Below are 19,739 nucleotides of genomic sequence, written 5' to 3' on the forward strand. Positions count from 1 at the left end.
GTCCTTTTACAGATGTGATAGTTCTGAAGACCTGAAGTTCAGGGAAGGGAACTGACATCTTCCTCCACATCTTATGGTAGTTTCGGACTGAAATGCTATTTCCTGGCTTCCATTTAGCTGAACTTGCACACAATTCACACCCCCTTTTTTATAATCCATCACTTTCATGTGAGGAGTACAATTTTCTGTGTTCTACTGTCTGATCCCAACTAGGTGTAGAATGATTCCGCTATAAATTCAAGGTCTTGTTTATATCTTGAAGCTCCAGCTCTTAAAAAGGTCAGGCACTGGCAGAGAGTCTAGGAAAGTGGCCAGGATGGGTGGCCTCTGGAGTTCCAGTCTGATCTCCCCATTGGGCTCGTATTACAATGGTTGTACCAGGTGTGTGGACGTCCTTTATTGGTCTGGCACCTAACCCTCTACAGGGTGTCCCAAGTTTGCAAAGCTCTTCTGAGCATCATCTTCGCTGCCTCCTGCAACAAGCCAGGGGCCAGGTAGAGCAGCATTAGTTAAAATTTACAAGTGAGGAAACCAAGGCAGAGACTTGTAAGTGACAGGCCCCAAGTCACTCAGCAATTTGGTTGCAACTTTGGGGACAGAATCCCATCTCCCAATTCTTCTCCTTCAGCCAGAGTTTCCTTTTATATCTTTTTTATCTCCTGTTTCCAAGGTAGGCTTTGTTTGATAGTAAAGATTGGCTGCTTTAAAAAGTTTGAAAATCAGTTATCCAGAGTAATGTTTCCAGATTTCCAACTGATACTAACATCAATAGCCGGGAACAACAAATTAGAATTTCTGGGAATTCTCAAGCTTCCTGACATTGTAAATCATTCCACATCTTTTTTTTTTTTTTTTTTTTTTTTTTTTTAAGATTTTATTTAGGGGCGCCTGGGTGGCTCAGCCGGTTAAGCCTCTGCCTTTGGCTCAGGTCATGATCTCAGGGTCCTGGGGTGAGGCTCTCTGCTCAGCAGGGAGTCTGCTTCCCCCTCTTTCTCTGCCTGCCTCTCTGCCTACTTGTGATCTCTCTCTCTCTGTCAAATAAATAAAATATATTTTTAAAAGATTTTATTTATTTATTTGACAGAGATAAACAGTGAGAGAGGGAATAAAAGTAAGGGGAGAGGGAGAAACAGGCTTCCTGCTGAGTGGGAAGCCTGATGTAGGGCTCGATCTCAGGACCCCGGGATCATGACCTGAGCCAAAGGCAGATGCTTAATCACTGAGCCACCTAGGGGCCCCAATAAATTATTCCACAACTTTCATAATACTTTTATACACTTTAAAAATGAGAGACCATAACAATAAACTGAATAATTTTCTGATCATATGATACTAAAAGTTTCAGAAGTTTTCAGCAAATAATACAGTTTTATATTATTATCCTCATGAACCAATATACTGTGACAATATTATTTCAACAACATGAAAAATGATCTCTCCCTGATGCATACTCTGGGTATAGAAAATGATAAAAGGAAGGGATTGATAACACAAAATAAATGCCAAAGAAAACTACTTAAAAAATGGAAAGGGAACACCACAAATATTTGATATTTAAGTTACGATTTACAAAATGAACTTTAAAAACACAAAGCATGAAATAGTCTACCTGGTAGTTTTAATAATTTCTTTGCAACAAGCGTTCGAGATGTAGAAAATGTTCCTTCATTTTGCACTCATGTTGGTTGACTTGAGAGCATGGCCCAAACATCTTCAAGTTGGACATTAGGGTACATGTTGCTTCAGAGAAGTTCCTTTCCTTTTCCTTTTTTTTTTTTTTCAAAGATTTATTTATTTTAAGGAGGGAGAAAGAGAAAGCAGGAGGAGTGGCAGAAGGAGAGAGAAACCCAAGCAGATTCTGCACTGAGCATGGAGTCTGACATGGGGCTCAATCTTGATTTAGACTCAGGCCATGGGATTGAACCCCATGTCAGGCTCCATGCTCAGTGCAGAATCTGCTTGGGTTTCCCAGGCACCCTGCATTTCCTTTTTTTTTTTTTTTTTTTTAACATTTTATTTATTTACTTGAGAGAGAGACAGTGAGAGAGAGCATGAATGAGGAGAAGGTCAGAGGGAGAAGCAGACTCCCCATGGAGCTGGGAGCCTGATTTGGGACATGATCCCCGGACTTGAGGATCATGACCTGGGCTGAAGACAGTCGCCCAACCAACTGAGCCACCCAGGCGCCCTGCATTTCCTTTTTTAATGACAATTTTGTCTGCTTGCCCTAATCTTGATTTTGCATTTGTTTGAATTTGCTGTTGAATTCAATATTGCTCTTGCCAATTCAGATTTTCGTCCGGTTTCTGATTTCATGTTGGAGTGTTCTATGAAAGCAATCACGTTGTACTTTTTTGCATCTCTTTTATTGAATATTAACAAAGAACTGTAGCCTATAGTGAATACTTGAACACCTGGAAATGCCAGCAATCATTATTGGAAGGTTTTCAAATAGTATTAACATTCAGACCTACTGGGGAAGGTTACTAATACTACACAAAATCACTTGTTGAAATTGCCAAAGAAGGTCTTACTTTGCCTCAAAATTTGTTGTTGTTTTTTCTAACATCACTCACAGGACTTGTACTAGTATCCTATGTGCATAAAATTACTAGTATTTATTTTATTTATAAAAATGACTTACTGTTAGGAGCAGACCGGTCATCCCCCACCTCACACACACACTTGAAACCAGTATGTGCTGGTAAACCAAATCTCTGGGGGAAAAATAAAAGCCCTGATATGTAGCATTTGCCTGGTACCAAGGAGAGGTGCAAGTATTTCCAGTACGGTCAGTTTTGAGCTCCCAATGTGATATCCCTGAGCACTGGGAAGAGATGCACACAGCTGCTCCCCGGGGCCTGTGCAAGCCTGTGCCAGCCCACCACGGCTCCTAACATGGCCACACTTGCCCACTTGTTGTGGGCAAGCCTGATGGGATCCCATTTGGAATCTGTCCACCTTAATTTTCCAGCGTATGCTTCAGTGTCCTCTATGTCTTCCAACTTGACATCAGTAGATTTCTTTGAACTAGTGACATCTCTATGTTCACCGTTAAGGTTGTTTTGTTTGTTTGTTTGTTTGTTTTTTGTTTTTCTATCCTAAACATTTTTTATGTTTGTTTTTTTTTTTGAGGTAAAATATAAAATAATACAACAGTGCCCAAATTGCTCAAGTAAATCTTTTTTAAAAATTGAAGGAGAGTTGACGTTTTCATATTAGTTTCAGGAGTACCACAATTATCCACAATTATCTACATTACAAAATGCTCACCACAATAAGTGTCGTCACCATTGGTCACCACACAGTTATCGCGATATTATTGACTATATTGCCTGTGCTATATTTTTCATCCCCGTGGCTTATTCATTTTGTAACTGGAAGTTTGTACTCTGAATTCCCTTCACCTAGTTTGCCCACTCCCCGCTTGATCGTTAAGTTTTAATTTTCATGGGAGAAACTTTCTCCAGGTTTCTAGACTTCCCAATGTACTTTAGTTAGGATTTGGGCTTTGGAAAAACAAGACATTTCTGAGAAATGCCAGGAAGGAATTCTTGCATGGAAACACTAATTGAGAAGATCTGAGTTAAAAAATCCATTTGCTTGAATGATCATGATTCCACCAGATACATTTTTGCATGCCCAGTTTTGTCCACTGGTCATTGATCTTATTTTAGGGGATTTTAACTGTGGAGTCCTATACAATTTGGTGTCAAGGTTAGTGATTTTCCAGAGAGGCTGGCCACAAGGGCTGGATCAGTAACCACTTGACCTTGTGTCTGACCCTGAACACATGTCATACAAGTTGTTGTCCACATAGCTAGTTATACCCCGATCTCAGTGTCCCCCTTCTTCCTTATTATTAGAAACAACAACACAGCCTCCATTGAATCTAGGAATGCCCAACAGAAGTGTGGTGCATCCTCTGGGGAATGTCCTGAGGTAGAGAGAAAGTGTTCTGTACTTTGCCTTTTGGCTTTTCATCTGGCCAGAACGTGGCTGTAATGGCTGGAGCGACCCAAGTCACACTGGACCATAAACAGATCTTGGAATGGAACAACAAGGTAGAAGGAGTCTCGGTTTCTGATATGGTGGGGGCGCCATACCTCACCCACTTCTAGGCTTATACACCAAAGAGAAATAAATCAGCTGGTCTAAACCGCTGATGAGGATGGGCTTTCTATCACTCGCCGCTGAAACAAGTGAAACCGCATACTCACCCATTTGTTTCCTATGGAAAGCACAGCGCACTCGCAAGAGACTAAGAAAGGTCAGTCATGGAGAGCAGCTGATGAAAAACCTCAGCCTTATTCAGTGACTCAGCGGGCGTCTTCGAGGAGATTTTACCTAAACGTGTGGAGGACAGAATTTGTAATATAAGGGACCGTGGGTCCCCCAGGGTGCTTGCAGTAGGTTTGTCAAGAAGGTTGGTACCTAAGAAAACTTCTGTACTGCTCTGAGCTGGTTAGCCTGGGAAAAGAAGTTTTTAGACTTTTGATTTTTCACAGGATCTGTTCACAAATGTCTATAATCTTAACTTTGTAGCAACCAGAGCCCTGGGAGACATAGAATGTACTTTATTACCCTTCAGGCTGAGTGTAAGTACGGACTGAAGACCTAGGGGGTTTAGACCAGGGAAGAGATTAGAGGAAGTGGGGATCTGAGAGCCGCTTTCACACATCAGAATAAAGAAGGGCGTAGGAGACTCCCAGGCCCAAACCTTGGGTAGAGGCTGCCTATTCTGCCCCAAGTTACAGGGAAACCCATCTCGGTGCTGGAAGGAGGTGGTCGAGGAGAGTGCCTCTCCTGGTGGAGGGGATTTAAGCGGAGGCTGTTGCAGGAAAGAATCGTCAGCTGAGCAGAGTTCCCAAATACAAATTTCCACCTTTGTACCTGTCTGTATAGCTTTCCAGGTCTCATTTTCCTATTGAGGAAAGAAAAGATTGCGTGATACATTTTTTTATAAAGCCAAATACTTCAAATGTCAATTTGAAGTACATTTCCTTTATTCTGAGATTATGTTCTTTTTATTTTGGGAGGTGTTAAAATGGTTTTTTATTGTTTTTAGATAGCAGGTGGTATTTGTTATTGTTGTTTAACATCCCAAGTCAACAAAATCCAATCTTGACAACTCCTTATAAGTCTCTATAAACAAACAAACAAACAAACAAACAAACAAACAAACAAACAAACAAACAAACAGACAGACACAAAAATCCTTATATGTCTGTGAAATCTGGAAATCTGGTAACCACTGGCAAGATGGACCATAGATAACAGCGTTCTCTGACTTGACCTTTCAAGGAGCTGTAGTTCATATAAGTGGCCACTAGGTGACACTCTTGTCTATTTCCAACAGCAGGACGGTTTCATGGCGCCAATACAGAGATCAGAAATGGGAGCCACTTGCTTTAAGGTAGATTCACTTTCACTGATAAAGTATTTACTTTTGCCACACGTAACTACTTTGGAATAAACACTAATTTTTTATGAGCATATGAAAACAAAACTAATTTTCAAACTTTTTTCTTTTAAAATTGAAATGATTCCTTTCCTAAATGCTCTAACTCTCCAATAATCTTGGCAATTTAGTGTGCTTACAACATGCCTTCTCTCAGTCAAGAGCCTTTGTGAGCATCTCAGACAGCTGCTGTCTTTACACGTGTGGCAGTATATCGTTTCCATTTTTACAGGAGCACACAGCCTCTAGCACGATGCCACACTGATACAATGACACTAATCTCCATTTGTCTAGTGGTTTGGGCTTTACAGTCCTTTTCGAATGGGAACTCAAGTTGCAGAGAATGACCTTTCCTTTGTTCTTCTTTGTAATAAGCTCAAATGAGTCTAATGCACATTTTTCATAGTGAAAACCTTCTACCTCATTCATTTATTCAACAAATAGTTATTTGAGCATGTCAATCATTCTACCATGCTTCCTGCCAGATATTGTCCATCTTGGGCATGTAGAAAGATGCCCTTTAGGCAGAGACCTGAGTGGGTGAAGGGCAGCACAGGGTGATGATGTGGCTGAAGCACGTGCCAAATCTCGTAGCAAAAAGGAACTGGGAAGTTTGACGGCGAGAAAACGGCTTAGAAGAATGTCAGCTGGAGGTGTGGGTGAAGAGGTGGGCAGGACACAGATTGTGTGGGAGTTGGAAATTTCCTTCCAAGTGCTACAGGATGCCACTGGAGAGTTTTGAGCTGGGAGGAAACATACTTTGAAACACGAGGAATGGTCTGCAGAGAAGCACGTGTACTGACAGAATGGGCTCAATTTCAGTACATTTTGAAGGAGGCAAATGGGACTCCCTGATGCATTGGATATAGAGGGGGAGAGAGGGAGTAAATGAAGATCCATAGGTTCTTGGCCTGAGTAAGTAGGCAGGTGGTGGTGCCCCCATTTATTCAGATGGGAAAAATGGGGAAGGAACAAATTGGAAGAAGGGCAATGAGAAACTGAGGGTTCTATGTTGGACTTATTTGATTTGAGGATTTATTATACATCCAAGTACAGATGTCAAGTAGGCAGGTGCTTATTCAATTGTAGACTTTGGAGGATGGGTTGGGGCTGGCAAAGTTGCTATGAGATCCGTTCTTGTGGACCTCAGCTGTCTGGCAGCTTTAGGTAACAACAGGGTCTGTTTAACTTACTGTGATGACACTTAGAAGTTTGGCATGATCTCATAATATTTTTACTGCATTTCAAATGGAATATTTAGTAAATTCTACATCTACTGAAGCCGTCAGATATGAGACCAATATGTTTCAAAACATACAAAGCATATTTGGAAAAGTTAAAGATTACAGGTTTCTATTAATTTTACTTAATGAAGTTAGAAATTACTTTGCTTCTGAATGACCATAGTATCAACCTGAGAGAGAGTTCCCTGAGTTGCTGGTGAGAGCATCATATCCAGACACCTGCCAAACCAGCAGTCCTCTTCAGGGACTTAGTCCTAAGGAAATAATCAAGGAAGGGGATCAAGTTTTCTTAACAAAGATGTTCATTTCATCATTATTTACAAGAAAAATTAGGAAAAATAATTGTCCATCCATAAATGACATGGTCAAGAACTGTGGTATATTCATAAAATGGAAGATTATTCACACTCAAAGGGTGTCAGCAAAGGGTTGTTAGTAGCATGGTAGGGATGGTTATGATATAAAATTAAGTAAAAGATAAGATTTAAGTGTGTACATACAATATAATCTCAATCACATAGAGCATTTAAAACTTCCAACTTTTTAGAGTGGTTAACCATGGGGGGATGAAATTCTGTCTTATACTGCTTTGACTTTTTTTTTATTTTAAGATTTTGTTTACTTGACAGACAGAGATCACAAGCAGGCAGAGAGAGAGGAAGGGAAGCAGGCTCCCCGCTGAGCAGACAATCCGACACAGGGCTCAATCCTAGGACCCTGGGATCATGACCTGAGCCAAAGGCAGAAGCTTTAACCCACTGAGCCACCCAGGTGCCCCTATACTGCTTTGATTTTGTCTGAACTTCCTACAATGGGCATGTGTTAATTTGTACTCTGCAAAAAAAAAAAAAAAAAAAAAAAAAAAAAAAAAAATATATATATATATATATATATATATATATATATATAATTTGGATTGAAAACAATGAAAAAGAAATGGGAAAATGGAAAGATCTAGCATCAGGGTGGGAATCAGAAGATAAGGATTTGGGTCCAGAGGGAAAAATTTATTTTTTATTTGACCTTAGGTTTCTTACCTGTAAAATATGGCTAGGAATCCAGCTTGTCTCTTTTTTGGAGTTTGAAGATTTAGGATTTATATCAGCACAGGGGCCGATCCCAGAAGCAATTCAGTTTGAAATGTGAAGGGCCTACACCAAGGCCCCAGGACAATGTCCTGTCTCCCCTCCTAGGGAAGAGTGAGTGGGAGAAGATAACTGAAGAGGAAGGAAAGTCCACATGTGCAGTAACTCCTCTGGGCACCCTGTCCTGGCCCCTAGGAATTGGGTCTTCCAGTGTCCACTGGATGTAGGCCCAATCCCAACTCATTCATGTTTTAGAACTTTGGTGGTAAAATGGGAGAGACTTCAGTGATCATCCAATAATAATACTTATTTTATGGTTGTATTTATTGAAAATTCACAATGTTGTATTTATTGAAAATTCACAATGTGTCAGGCACTGTGATTGGTGCCTTTTACTGATTTTGTTCATCTGTTCGACCCAACAAATAATTATTGGGCCCATTCTATGTGTCCTACCTAACTCCATTTTTATGTGGCAGGATTTCCCTACTCCTTACCCCTTTTTGGCCCATCACATTCCTACACTCCCTTTTTGGCACGAGTGAGACACCACGCTGGGTGACAGAAGTTTAACTTTTGTGACACAAGTTGAAGCAAAAAAAAAAAAAAAAAAAAGAGACCATGACTTTTGTGGCATAATAATGTATACATGATATACTAAGAGACAATCTGGGCTGCGGTAAAAACCTCAATATCTCATGGGTGCTTGACCTTGAGGCTATACTTCAGATCTTTTCTCTTCATATTCATGCATTTCAAATTGTCTCAGGCTCCATCCAAGAGAAAACAAGATGGTACTCAGTGATCAGGGGACAAGGGAAGGCTCCAGGGGGAGGGAATAGGGAGGTTGAAGGACCACAGAACTTTAGGGGGAGGAAGTCTCCAGGGAAATGGCTCCCAGGCAGACTGAGAGAGGGGCGCCTACCTGGGCAGCAGCAAGGGTGGAGAACAAATGTCGCCATGACCTTTTTTGGCACAGAAGAGAGGCAACCTGAACAGGGCAGAGGAGCCATTCCTGATCTGTCCTCTACAATGGACACTGAAGATGTGACAACAGGTGACTTGAACCCAAGGAAAAGAACAGTGTAAATCCTGAGCAATAACTACTTGACTAATCCTCTGACTGCTGCTTTTGTTCAGTTATGATCTTTGCTGCCTTGCCTTTCTGAAATTCAGGCTGTAATAAGGGGGTTACAGTTAAATGAAGAAATTGAGACTTGAAACAAAGCACAATGTGTGGATTGTTTAGATTCTTGTTCAAAGAAACTGTAAGAAAAAAGAAAAGAAAGAAAAGATTAGGGCATTAGGAGACAATTGGAAGTTCCAAATTTGGAAATGAGTAGATATTTGAGTATATTAAGAAATTACTGACAGAATTTTATACATGGTAATGGTATTGCACATTATGTTAAAAATGTCATTACCTTTGAGAGATACACTATTTTTTTTATAGGTGTAATGATAACAGTGTCTAGAAAATAAAGAAACTAGCTGAGCAGTTCCTGTAACAAAATATTGGCAATAATCATCCCCTGGGAGAGGAGACATCATAAAAGAGGAGAGGCAGGGCAGGATTTTTAGCATCAACCCCAGGTAAAACTTTCCTCTCTTGTTGTTCTTATTGTTTTATCTTAAATTAGGGCTGCCAGATAAAACATAGCCCCAGTAAAATTTTAATTTCAGATAATCAATGGAAACCCTTTTTGATAAAAGTATATACTAAAAAACATACCTTTTAAATGTATGTATTTTATGGGTGTATATACAGTTATGAAAGTATTAATGATTTATCTGAAATTTGCATTGACTTGGGCATCTGCATAGTGATTTGTTAAATCTGGTACCCCCTTGTAAATACATGGACACTGCTTGTGAAACAGGACTTTGGACTTCTAGGCCCCTTAGTTTTCTTTCTTGGAAGATGGTAGAATTTTCTTTTCTTTATTCAACTCCTTGTTTTGTACGTCTACCTAATATTATAGCATTATGTTTTAAGTAATCTCTACACCCAGGGTGGGGTTTGAACTCATGATCCAGAGATCAAGAGTTGCATGCTCTACCGACTGAGCAAGCCAGATGTCCCCTTATAGCACTGTATCTTAAAAATTGACCTACTTCACATTAGCACCAACAGAATATGAAAGCGTTTATTTCCCTTTGTTCTCATCAACATCAGATATCATCTGTCTTTTAAGTTTGGGGCTCGGGGTCCTGGGATCGAGTCCCACGTCGGGCTCTCTGCTCAGCGGGGAGTCTGCTTCTCTCTCTCTCTCTCTCTCTCTCTACCTGCCTCTCTGTCTACTTGTGATCTCTCTGTCAAATAAATAAATAAATAAATAAATCTTTAAAGAAAAGAAAATATATTAAGTTTTGCTAATCTGCAGCACGAAAAGTTTGAGAATTGCCAGTTTAGAACACTTTTTAAATGAGACAGACTTTTCTTTGGTGATGCATAGCATCAAGGTTTTGTTTAAAATAATTTAAAATATTACTCTACATTGTGAAAATTTGCACCATGAAGTGTAATGACTTATAAGATATTAGCTGGTTTTTACATTCCAACAGTGGATTTCCTTGGCTTCTTCTAACAAAACTGAGCTTTTCTGTGCATGCTCAAGTCAACGCTCAAGAATTTCAAATTAACTTTAGCAAAAGCAAATATTTATATTTAAAAAGAAAATATTTGAACCCAGAACTCATTAAGATAAAAAATTTAATAAACTGAAGATGTCTTGTTCGTTGAAGCCCCTAAAGGAAACATCTAGGTCAGATAACATATATTGATTTAAACAGCATTCCCGTTAGCTTCATGTAACGGTATTTGTAATTATTGCAATAAGGGATTTAAAAAAACTAGTCTCTTTAATCTACATTTCCACAAAAATATGTTGAAAGAAGACATTTCTGCTCAGTTGTTTTTTCCTTTGCTTAAAAAAAAAAAAAAAAGAAAAGTGCCAGGAATCCCACCCCACCCTGCTGCTTGGTAACAGTCAATCATTTATTATTCCTGGATCAAACACAAGCATTCATGCCTATGAAAACATGTTGCAATGAACAGGATCTTGGTCTGTACTAAAAACAAAAATGGCTAAAAAGAGACTTCAATTTATTTTCAAATTCTATGGCTAAATTCCTGTAATTCCTCACTGGTAAAAACATTGGCAAGCCACTACATTTTACTTAGATCGGATTTACTTCTTAGGTGTCTGCCCAGAGGTGTTATTGGGAGCTATTTGTGGCTAGCTTTTTAAGAGACAAGATGGGCCTCAAATGGAATGAATACAGACACTGATGTACAATGCACAAGGAAAGGCCGGAGGAAAAAATCAAATACTTTTTTAAAATAACTAAGCACAGCCCATTTTGACTTGAAAGTTTTAATATTTGGCAAACCACAAAGGTTATTTCTCAAAATGACCAAACTTATAGCCGAAACCTTTCCTTTTATTTTGTTATTAAAGCAGGAGTTATACATCTTATCAAAATTCTTTCTAATCAATCAATTCAATCAACTTCAAAAATACAATCACTGTAGATCCAGACATACTCAGTGGTCTTCCTTTCCTCGAGCCTCATCAGTCCTTAACCTAATTAAGCCTCTAGAAACTAATACATCCCCCCAAAGTACTCCGTCTCCCCCAAAGTGATCGAACCCCTTCTCCCAAGCATTCCTTGTCATCCAGTCAACACTATGGTCCAGAAATCACCCATAAGACAAATGTCATTCTGGTAGAGACCATTAATATTTCAGTTTATACATTCTGACTATTTTCATTTGGGGGATGGATTCCTACATTGTATGGTACCACAGCAATAGTTTTTGAGAAAGATCAAAAACTTTGTCTTCTGTTGATGCAACTTCTTCTTTTTGAAAGCATGGGCCAAGAGACAGGTGATTGACTCTGAAATACAAGGAATGTGAGATGGGAGGCTGGGAGTAGAATTAGCTATTGTTCCTAGAGAAAACAATTTATGTGATTTTTTACTTAACAAGAAGGTGGTCTTCTTCAAAAGTGACTATACCAGTCTAATCTCAGTTATCCTGGGGAAATAGAGTTAGCTTGGCAGCATCATTATTATTCCCAAGGTATTTTCAGAACTATCATACTCTTTACATTTTTGATGATGCTCTAGATACGGTTGGGTAAAGGTGGGTGGTTTTGGCATCAGAGGAAGGACTGGGACTGTTGGAGCTGGAGGGGAACTATCTAGAAGAACTATCTTCATATGCCAGAAGGAAAGAGATTTGGTGCATTTCATATAGAGGCACTAAACCTAATTAGGAGTGAAGGTAGAAGCTACGGGAGGGCATAGTTAAACATAATTCAAAGAAGAATTTGCAAAGGCTGTACGAAAAAGCCAGACTCCGGATGTATTGAATTCTTTGTCACTGGAAATGTCCAAGCAAATGCCAGTTGACTGGGGTCAGGGACATTGAAGAGGAACAGCATGCATCCTGTGCATAGGGTTGAACAAGAAACCCCCACAAGTCTCTTCTAACAATTATATTGCATGGCTCCACTAAGTGGCTGAAGTTTGCTTGAATGGCCACTAGATGGCATTTGTGTATTTGCAAGAGCAAGATTGTTCCCTACTGGTGCAAAAAAGAAATCAAGAACAGGACTCACATAAGGGTGTGAAATTTTATTAACAAAATATGTATCCTTATGCAACTCATTTTATTTAAACATTTTGTTATTTATTTGAGATAGAGATATTGAGAGCGCATGAGTGGTGGTAGGGCCGAGGGAAAGGGAGAAGCAGGCTTTCCACTGAGCAGGGAGCCGGGCACAGGCTTGATTCCAGGACTCTGAGATCATGACCTGAGCAGAAGGCAGACGCTTAAGTGACTGAGCCATCCAGATGGCCCACAACTCATTTTTTAATAAATATAAGAAAACATAACTATCATTGAAGCAAAACCTTCCACTACCAAGATCTAGTTTCAAAATTAGACTCACTTTCTAAATTCTCTTTTTAAATATGTGTGCCATATTCAAAGAATTTCATAGAACTTGACATAAAAATGCTTCTATTCACCTGCTAACACCTCTGAATCTCTCATTTACCTTGTGTGTCTATCGCTTTATATAGACACGGTGTCTTACTCTGTTCCACATGGCACACAGCACTGGGCAACATTCATGATATGACCAAAACTGGTTTCTAATAGTTCCATTGTGCTTACCATTTACAAAGCTAATATCTTATCTAATTTGTGTAAAATCAAGTGGTTAGATGTTAAAATATGGAGAAATAGACTGAAAAATGTTAGGCAACCCACCAAAGGTCATAGGTAAGGAAAAGCTTCCCAGTTTTTATCCTACTGAGCTATGGAGGCTCAAGAAATGCTGCCGAGTTTACATTTCTTAGTCATTCACAGTGTACTGTAGCCTATTAAAGACTTTGAGAAGTCCTGGAACAAAGAAATGTGTCATATGTTAGCCCAAATTCTTCAAATATATTCAGCCTCTGTCTGTCTATCTCTATCTCTATCATCTTTCTTTTTTCCAGAATGTGAGTTATGATCCAACCAAATACTAGCTTTTTTAGTGGTAATTGTTGTAAGTGATGAGCATCAAATTCAACTCTATACTCCTTCTTGCCATTAACTTATGAACAGTGTTTCATAATGTGAAGTGCATTGAGAAAAAATAGCCTCAATTTTCTCACAGCTAAGAAGAAATGGGCTGTTCAGAATAGCTTGTTCCCACCCAAAAGCTCTCTATGTGGAGAAGTTGTCTGTGTCTCTTCTTATACTTCAGCCAAACTGACTGTCTTCCAAAAACAGTCCAAAATGAAAATTCCCACTTCCTCCTTGTTCCTGTGACTCTCCTGGGGAATCCAAGAGGCATGGCAACAGTGCTGGGAGCGCCCTCTCTCCTCCGTGCACTGGGTGTGTAGCTAGACACAGTGCAGACCATTCACCAAACTCGCTTTGATGATTCCTCTCTCCTTTGTTTTATCATGTGTTCAGAATGTCTTTGTGAATTCAATTAGAGATCTGCTGTGTGGCATCTGTCAAAACTCTCAGCTGTATGGCTAGAACTCACAAGATATACTCCGAAGAGTTAATCATTCTCTGAAAAAGGACAGAGGGCAAGAGAGGATTCTGGATCACGTGACTTATCTATCGGATGGCAACTATAATGATGAGAAGTCCTTTATCCCATAGGGTGGGAACACAGAGGAGCCCTCCATCACTGGGTGAAACATCTCTGAGCCACCAGGTTCCTCACAGCAGCCTTTACATCCTTGTTCCTGAGGCTGTAGATGATAGGGTTGAGCATGGGGGTCACCACCCCATAGAAGAGGGGGATGAGCTTGTCTGAAAGGTCTTGTTTGTCTGCCCCCAGGGGATCCTTAGACTTGGGCTTCCTGTACATGAAAAATAAGGTCCCATAGAAGATGACCACCACAGTGAAGTGGGCAGAGCAGGTGGAGAAGGCCTTTCTCCTCCCCTCAGCTGAGGGGATCCTCAGGATGGTAACAATGATGAACACATAAGAGATGGAGATGAAGAGAACTGGGGCCCCCAGGAAGATCACGTTGGTCACCCCCATGCTGATCACATTGATGGAGATGTCAGCACAGGCCAACTTCAGGACAGCCAGGATTTCACAGGTGAAGTGGTTGATGACATTGTCCCCACAGAAAGGCAGCTGAATTGTCAAAGACGTGTGTACCACAGAAGCCGTACCACCAATAGCCCAGGAGCTGGCCGCCATGGGCACATAGGCAGCCTTGCTCATGACCACGGGGTACCTCAGGGGGTTACAGATGGCCACATAACGATCAAATGCCATCATGCCCAGAAGCACACACTCTGTCCCTGCCATAGCAAAGGAGAGAAACATCTGCACGGCACAGGCTGAGAAGGAGATGGTTTTCCTGGGACTGAGGAAGCCATCCAGGACTAGAGGGACTGAGGAGGTTGTGTAGCAGATGTCCAGGAAGGAGAGGTTCCCCAGGAAGAAGTACATGGGTGTGTGCAGGCGGGAGTCAAGGACGGTCACCAGGATGAGGACCCCATTGCCCAGTAAGATCACCAGGTACATCAGGAGGATGAGCACAAAGAATATTTTCTCCAGCTTTGGGTAGGCTGAGAGGCCCAGGAGAATGAACCCCGCCACAGGGGAGGACCAGTTGGCTTTTTCCATGTGCAGTCCCTTCTGTCATCAGCCAAGGACAAACACAGCAAAGGCTTTCTTGAGAAAAGTCTCAGGCATTTGGTACACCATCACTGTGTGCTACAGAACAGGACAACATAGGTGCATAAGAGATAAATGACTGAAAGAGACAGTAGGTAGGAATGGGGTTAGATCTTAGATGGGGGACAGTCAGGGCTGGAAGAGGGCTTACAAATACTGTACTGAGGTCCAGAGAGGGGAAGTGACCTGTCCAAGTCTTCTGAGCAAGGTGGTGATAGAGACGGGACCTGAGCCCAGCAGAGCTAGTACCCTGTCAAGAAGGGCTTTTCCTCTGCTCTATGATGAGCATGGGAAAATGCTGTAAGTTACTTCTTTTTGATGTGAATGCATAGAAATTTCATTTAATCTGGACTTTCCTAGATTCTTAGAGAGGGGAATACCCAAGCTGATCCTATTCTTACAACTACAAAAATTTCAAGCCTTGTTAAACGTTGATTACATTTGGAAGGAACTTGTTAAAAAAGTGTTAATCCGGGGCACCTGGGTGGCAAAGTGTGTTACAGTCTCTGCCTTTAGCTCAGGTCATATTCAGGGTTCTTGGATGGATCTCTGTTCGATAGGGAGCCTACTTCCCCTTCTTTCTCTGCCTGCCTCTCTGCCTACTTGTGATCTCTGTCAAATAAATAAATAAATAAATAAAATCTTTTTTAAAAAAAATTACTCCCCATCCAGATAGAATGTTCAGCCATAAGACGGATCCTTCCTTAGTCAGCCCACCCTCAGCAACAGACTTGCCTATTGTCAGAATTAGGATCTGTCTATTCTTTTTTTTTTTTTTTAAAGATTTTATTTATTTACTTGACAGACAGAGATACAAGTAGGCAGAGAGGCAGGCAGAGAGAGATGAGGAAGCAGGCTCCCTGCTGAGCAGAGCCTGATTGGGGCTCAATCCCAGGACCCTGGGATCATGACCTGAGCCAAAGGCAGAGGCTTTAACCCACTGAGCCACCCAGGCGCCCCGGGATCTGCCTATTCTAATACATATTAAAGACAATATGTGGGGGAGGTTCCCTCATGGGGAAGAATTATGAAGGTCACAGAAGGAGTAATTGGAGTGAGTGAACCCACACTATGGGATGACAGCCAGGCAGCTTACTGACCAGTTAACTCAGTTCTTAATAACCGGGCAAGACTGTAAGTTATCAGACAGCAGGATGTATGGCATTAACATCTAATGACAGCTCATTAGAGTTTGGTGAACTCTTAGCCAAGGGTGTCTACAGAATGGTTTTTCTTTCTTTCTTTTTTTTTTTTTTTTTAAAGATTTTATTTATTTATTTGACAGAGAGTGATCACAGGTAGGCAGAGAGGCAGACAGAGAGATAGGGGGAAGCAGGCTCCCTGCTGAGTAGAGAGCCCAGTGTGGGGCTTGATCCCAGGACCCTGGGACCATGACCTGAGCTGAAGGCAGAGGCTTTAACCCACTGAGCCACCCAGGCGCCCCTTTTTTTTTTTTTTTTTTTAGGAATGGTTTTTCTTTGTCCTTTTTTGTTTATACTGTATTCTTGTGTAATATTCTGGCTCTCTGCCTCCATTCTTGGGTTCCCTGCAAGCAGCTAGCTTATGGGAAGACTTGCATGCCTTTGGGTATAGCAACAATCGCCAGACTGTGTATTCAGAATTCTCATTTGTAATATTTCTATAACTCTTTCTCAATTGCAGTGGTGTGTACACATGTGTATGTGTGTGTGTCATGAGTGTGTGTGTGTGTGGGTGTGTGTGGGTGTGTAGGCATGGGCAGAGGGTTGACGACGAGTGGTTAATATAGATGAGCATCTATTCTGTGCCATATTCCTTGAAGCAAGCCAGGAGAAGACACTGTCATTCAGATGTCATAGGTAAACTTAAGCAAAGCTCAGAGGAGCCAAAGATTTGGTTCTTAAGATTGAACGCCATTGCCGGGGTTGGATCACAGGCCCCCAGTCTGGGTACTTCCCACCAAATAGCTGCCGCACTGTCTTGCACAGATGTTGTAGAGTCTGTCTCTGCAGTATAGCTCTGGGTGCTCTGTCTCATAGACCAGCCTGCTCTTGCTTCAGTCATGGTTGGAGTTTATGTGAGATACTCTGTCAGGCAGTGTGACTCCCACCCTGCACTGAGCCCAGAGCTGTGGGGCCAGCCCCCGCTAGTCCATATCCATGGATATGGATATTCTATGTAGCTTGAGCAAGTCCCCAGGCCTCGGTTTCCCCATGTGCATCACAAAAAGGCTGAACAGTTTTCCTCCCAGGGCATCCCAACTCTGTGATGGAGTGCCCAGTGCTGTCCTCACCAGGCAGGGAGCAGTCTTGGGTGAAGGTTACAGACCCTTCCTTGGGGTGTGTGTGTGTGTGTGTGTGTGTGTGTGAAGAGGTGATCTGAATGCTTGTTTTCCCATCAAGATATGGCCAGCAGGAAATAGTGCCGTGTCAGGCTTTGGAGGAGACTCAGGATGGAAGAGAACAGAGAGCTCTGACCCCTACAGCCCCAGGTGGACTGGAGTCAGCCTGTGAGAGCAGGAAAGGAAGGGAAGCTCTTACCTTCGTGGCTGCATCCTACAGGTGGGACACCACGATAGGGCTTGCTTGTGACAAGTAGATCCCTACTTATCTCTGGAGGCAGCAGGCAGCTGACAAAAGGAATGCAGTCCGGAGCCCCATGCATTGTCATGCCACCTCTGTGGAGAGCAGCTTGTGTAAAAAAACAAAAAAGCTGGGAAATGCACATAACTCAATATTTCAACCTCTGGAAGAAAATTGTGAATGCTCAATGAAGTGGAAGGCCAGTATCTCTCAATGGAAGCCTTCATAACTGTCTGCCAATAAATGCCTAATGGTGCCATTTCATCTAATGGAATATTGGACATTTAATTTACATTTATAATTTTTACACTAGCACATCATTACACTTTAAAGATAAAAGTGAGAATGCAAAAAATCGTACATACCATTTTGATCTCAGTTAGGTCAACAGTATATGTGGATAAAAGTGATTGAAAAGAAGTTATAACAAAATCAGTTGGGAAAGGGATTCTGCTTTGTAACTCTTCAATACTATCAGATTATGTAATAAATTACAGGCAGAAATTACTTTGTGTTCAGGCAAAAAAATTCTCATTAAGGTAATCCCCAATGTCCATAATCCCACCCCCTTCTCCCAAGCCCCTTCCCCCCAGCAACCCTCAGTTTGTTTTGTGAGTTTAAGAGTCACTTATGGTTTGTCTCCCTCCCAATTCCGTCTTGTTTCATTGATTCTTCTTCTACCCACTTAAGCCCCCATGTTGCACCACTACTTCCTCATATCAGGGAGATCATATGATAGTTGTCTTTCTCTGCTTGACTTATTTCACTAAGCATGATACGCTCTAGTTCCATCCATGTTGTCGCAAATGGCAAGATTTCATTTCTTTTGAAGGCTGCATAGTATTCCATTGTGTATATATACCACAGAAGATAGTGTTTCTGACCTGTGGTCATGAGGTCAATGTTAGCCTTCTGTTGCATCTCAATGTCTAGGTCACTTACCTCACTGTGGCTCATCATGTGGCCATTTTTCATCTTGCATTGTCACAGGAAGAAAGGGAGTCCAGTATAATAAGACACTGTGAAAGGGAGACCACAGTCATATAACTTTATAATGTGATGTTGCTATAATTGTTGTATGATATTATTGGTTATTGTTAACCTCTCACTGTGTCAGATTTTGTAAATTAAATGGTATCACAGGTGTGTGTGTATAGGAAGTACTATCTGTGGTTTGAGACATCCACTGGGGGTCCTGGGAGGCATCCCCATGAAAAAGGGGTAGAAAGAAAGTGAGGAGAACAGAACTAGCCACAGACTGGGCATCACAGACAGGGATGGGTCCCAGCTTGCCTGTCTGCTCACCCTGTGACCCCATGAAAGGCTCAGTCTTCTGGGAAATCTCAGCAGGATGGGGTAGAAATCTGGCTGCCTTCTTGCCAGGACTCTGGGCTCCTCTCAGGGAGGATGGAACAGCAGTGTCAGGGCAGGGCTTGGTCAGTGGTGAGCTCTGTAGAGCAGGAGGGACTGCCTGGGCTTAGCCTCAGCTGCTCCTCCCTGCTCCAGCATAGGCTGCTCACAGCTGGCTGCAGCTGGAAGGTGTTTGGAGCAGAGGCAGTGGGAGGAGGAAAGTCCATCTTTGGAAAATGCTCTGCAAAAGTCATGGCCACCAAGCTTGTCCCTATCACAGCCCAGCACTACCCACCTGCATCCTGTTTGCAGCCACTTCTCCGAGTCTTCTGATCTCCGAGCCAGTTCTCAACTCCTCACTGTGCCCTGGATCCCAGCGAAGGACCCCAGACACTCCCCTGCTGGAGTTCGTTCAGCTCTGAGATCCTGTGTCTTTTTTTTCCCATACAGCCCTGTGGAAACTCTAGCCTCTGGTGGGGTTTCTCTCACATCCTTCCTCCTAGATGTGCAAGCTAACTGGGTGTCTCAGCTACAGACTCTTCATGGGGAGGACCTGTCATCCTGGTCTGAAGCCCAGAAATCCCACAGGTACATCTTCCCCAGCAGTGAAAGGAGTCCTCAAGAAGCAGCTGTGAACTCCTACAGGGACCCTGTTGGTCCCAGAAGCAATTTAAAGTTTGGAATGTCAAATGTGCACAGGGTACAGGCCCTATACATACCTGGGGTCTCCAGGGACCATCTCCCTGTCCCAATTAGAGATAACGACTGGGACACGGTCGCCTGGAGATGGAGAAGGCTGTATAGCAGATGCTGGTTTCCTCCTGAGC

General features: G+C 41.9%; 1 protein-coding gene across 1 annotated transcript; it reads right to left on the minus strand.

Moving 5' to 3' along the window:
* Positions 1–12,564: 12,564 nt before the first annotated feature.
* LOC309847178 (olfactory receptor 2S2-like) lies at positions 12,565–19,504 on the minus strand. Its single transcript, XM_082697146.1, has 4 exons — positions 19,208–19,504; positions 18,505–18,581; positions 17,521–17,670; positions 12,565–15,040 (listed from the first exon to the last, which is right to left on the minus strand). Exon 4 carries the CDS (start codon positions 14,948–14,950, stop codon positions 13,991–13,993), a length of 960 nt encoding a protein of 319 aa, XP_082553272.1. The 5' UTR covers positions 14,951–15,040; positions 17,521–17,670; positions 18,505–18,581; positions 19,208–19,504; the 3' UTR covers positions 12,565–13,990.
* Between the last annotated feature and the right edge of the window lie 235 nt (positions 19,505–19,739).

This window comes from Mustela nivalis (assembly GCF_964662115.1).
Source record: "Mustela nivalis genome assembly, chromosome: 13".
In the NCBI taxonomy this organism is placed as follows: domain Eukaryota; kingdom Metazoa; phylum Chordata; class Mammalia; order Carnivora; family Mustelidae; genus Mustela; species Mustela nivalis.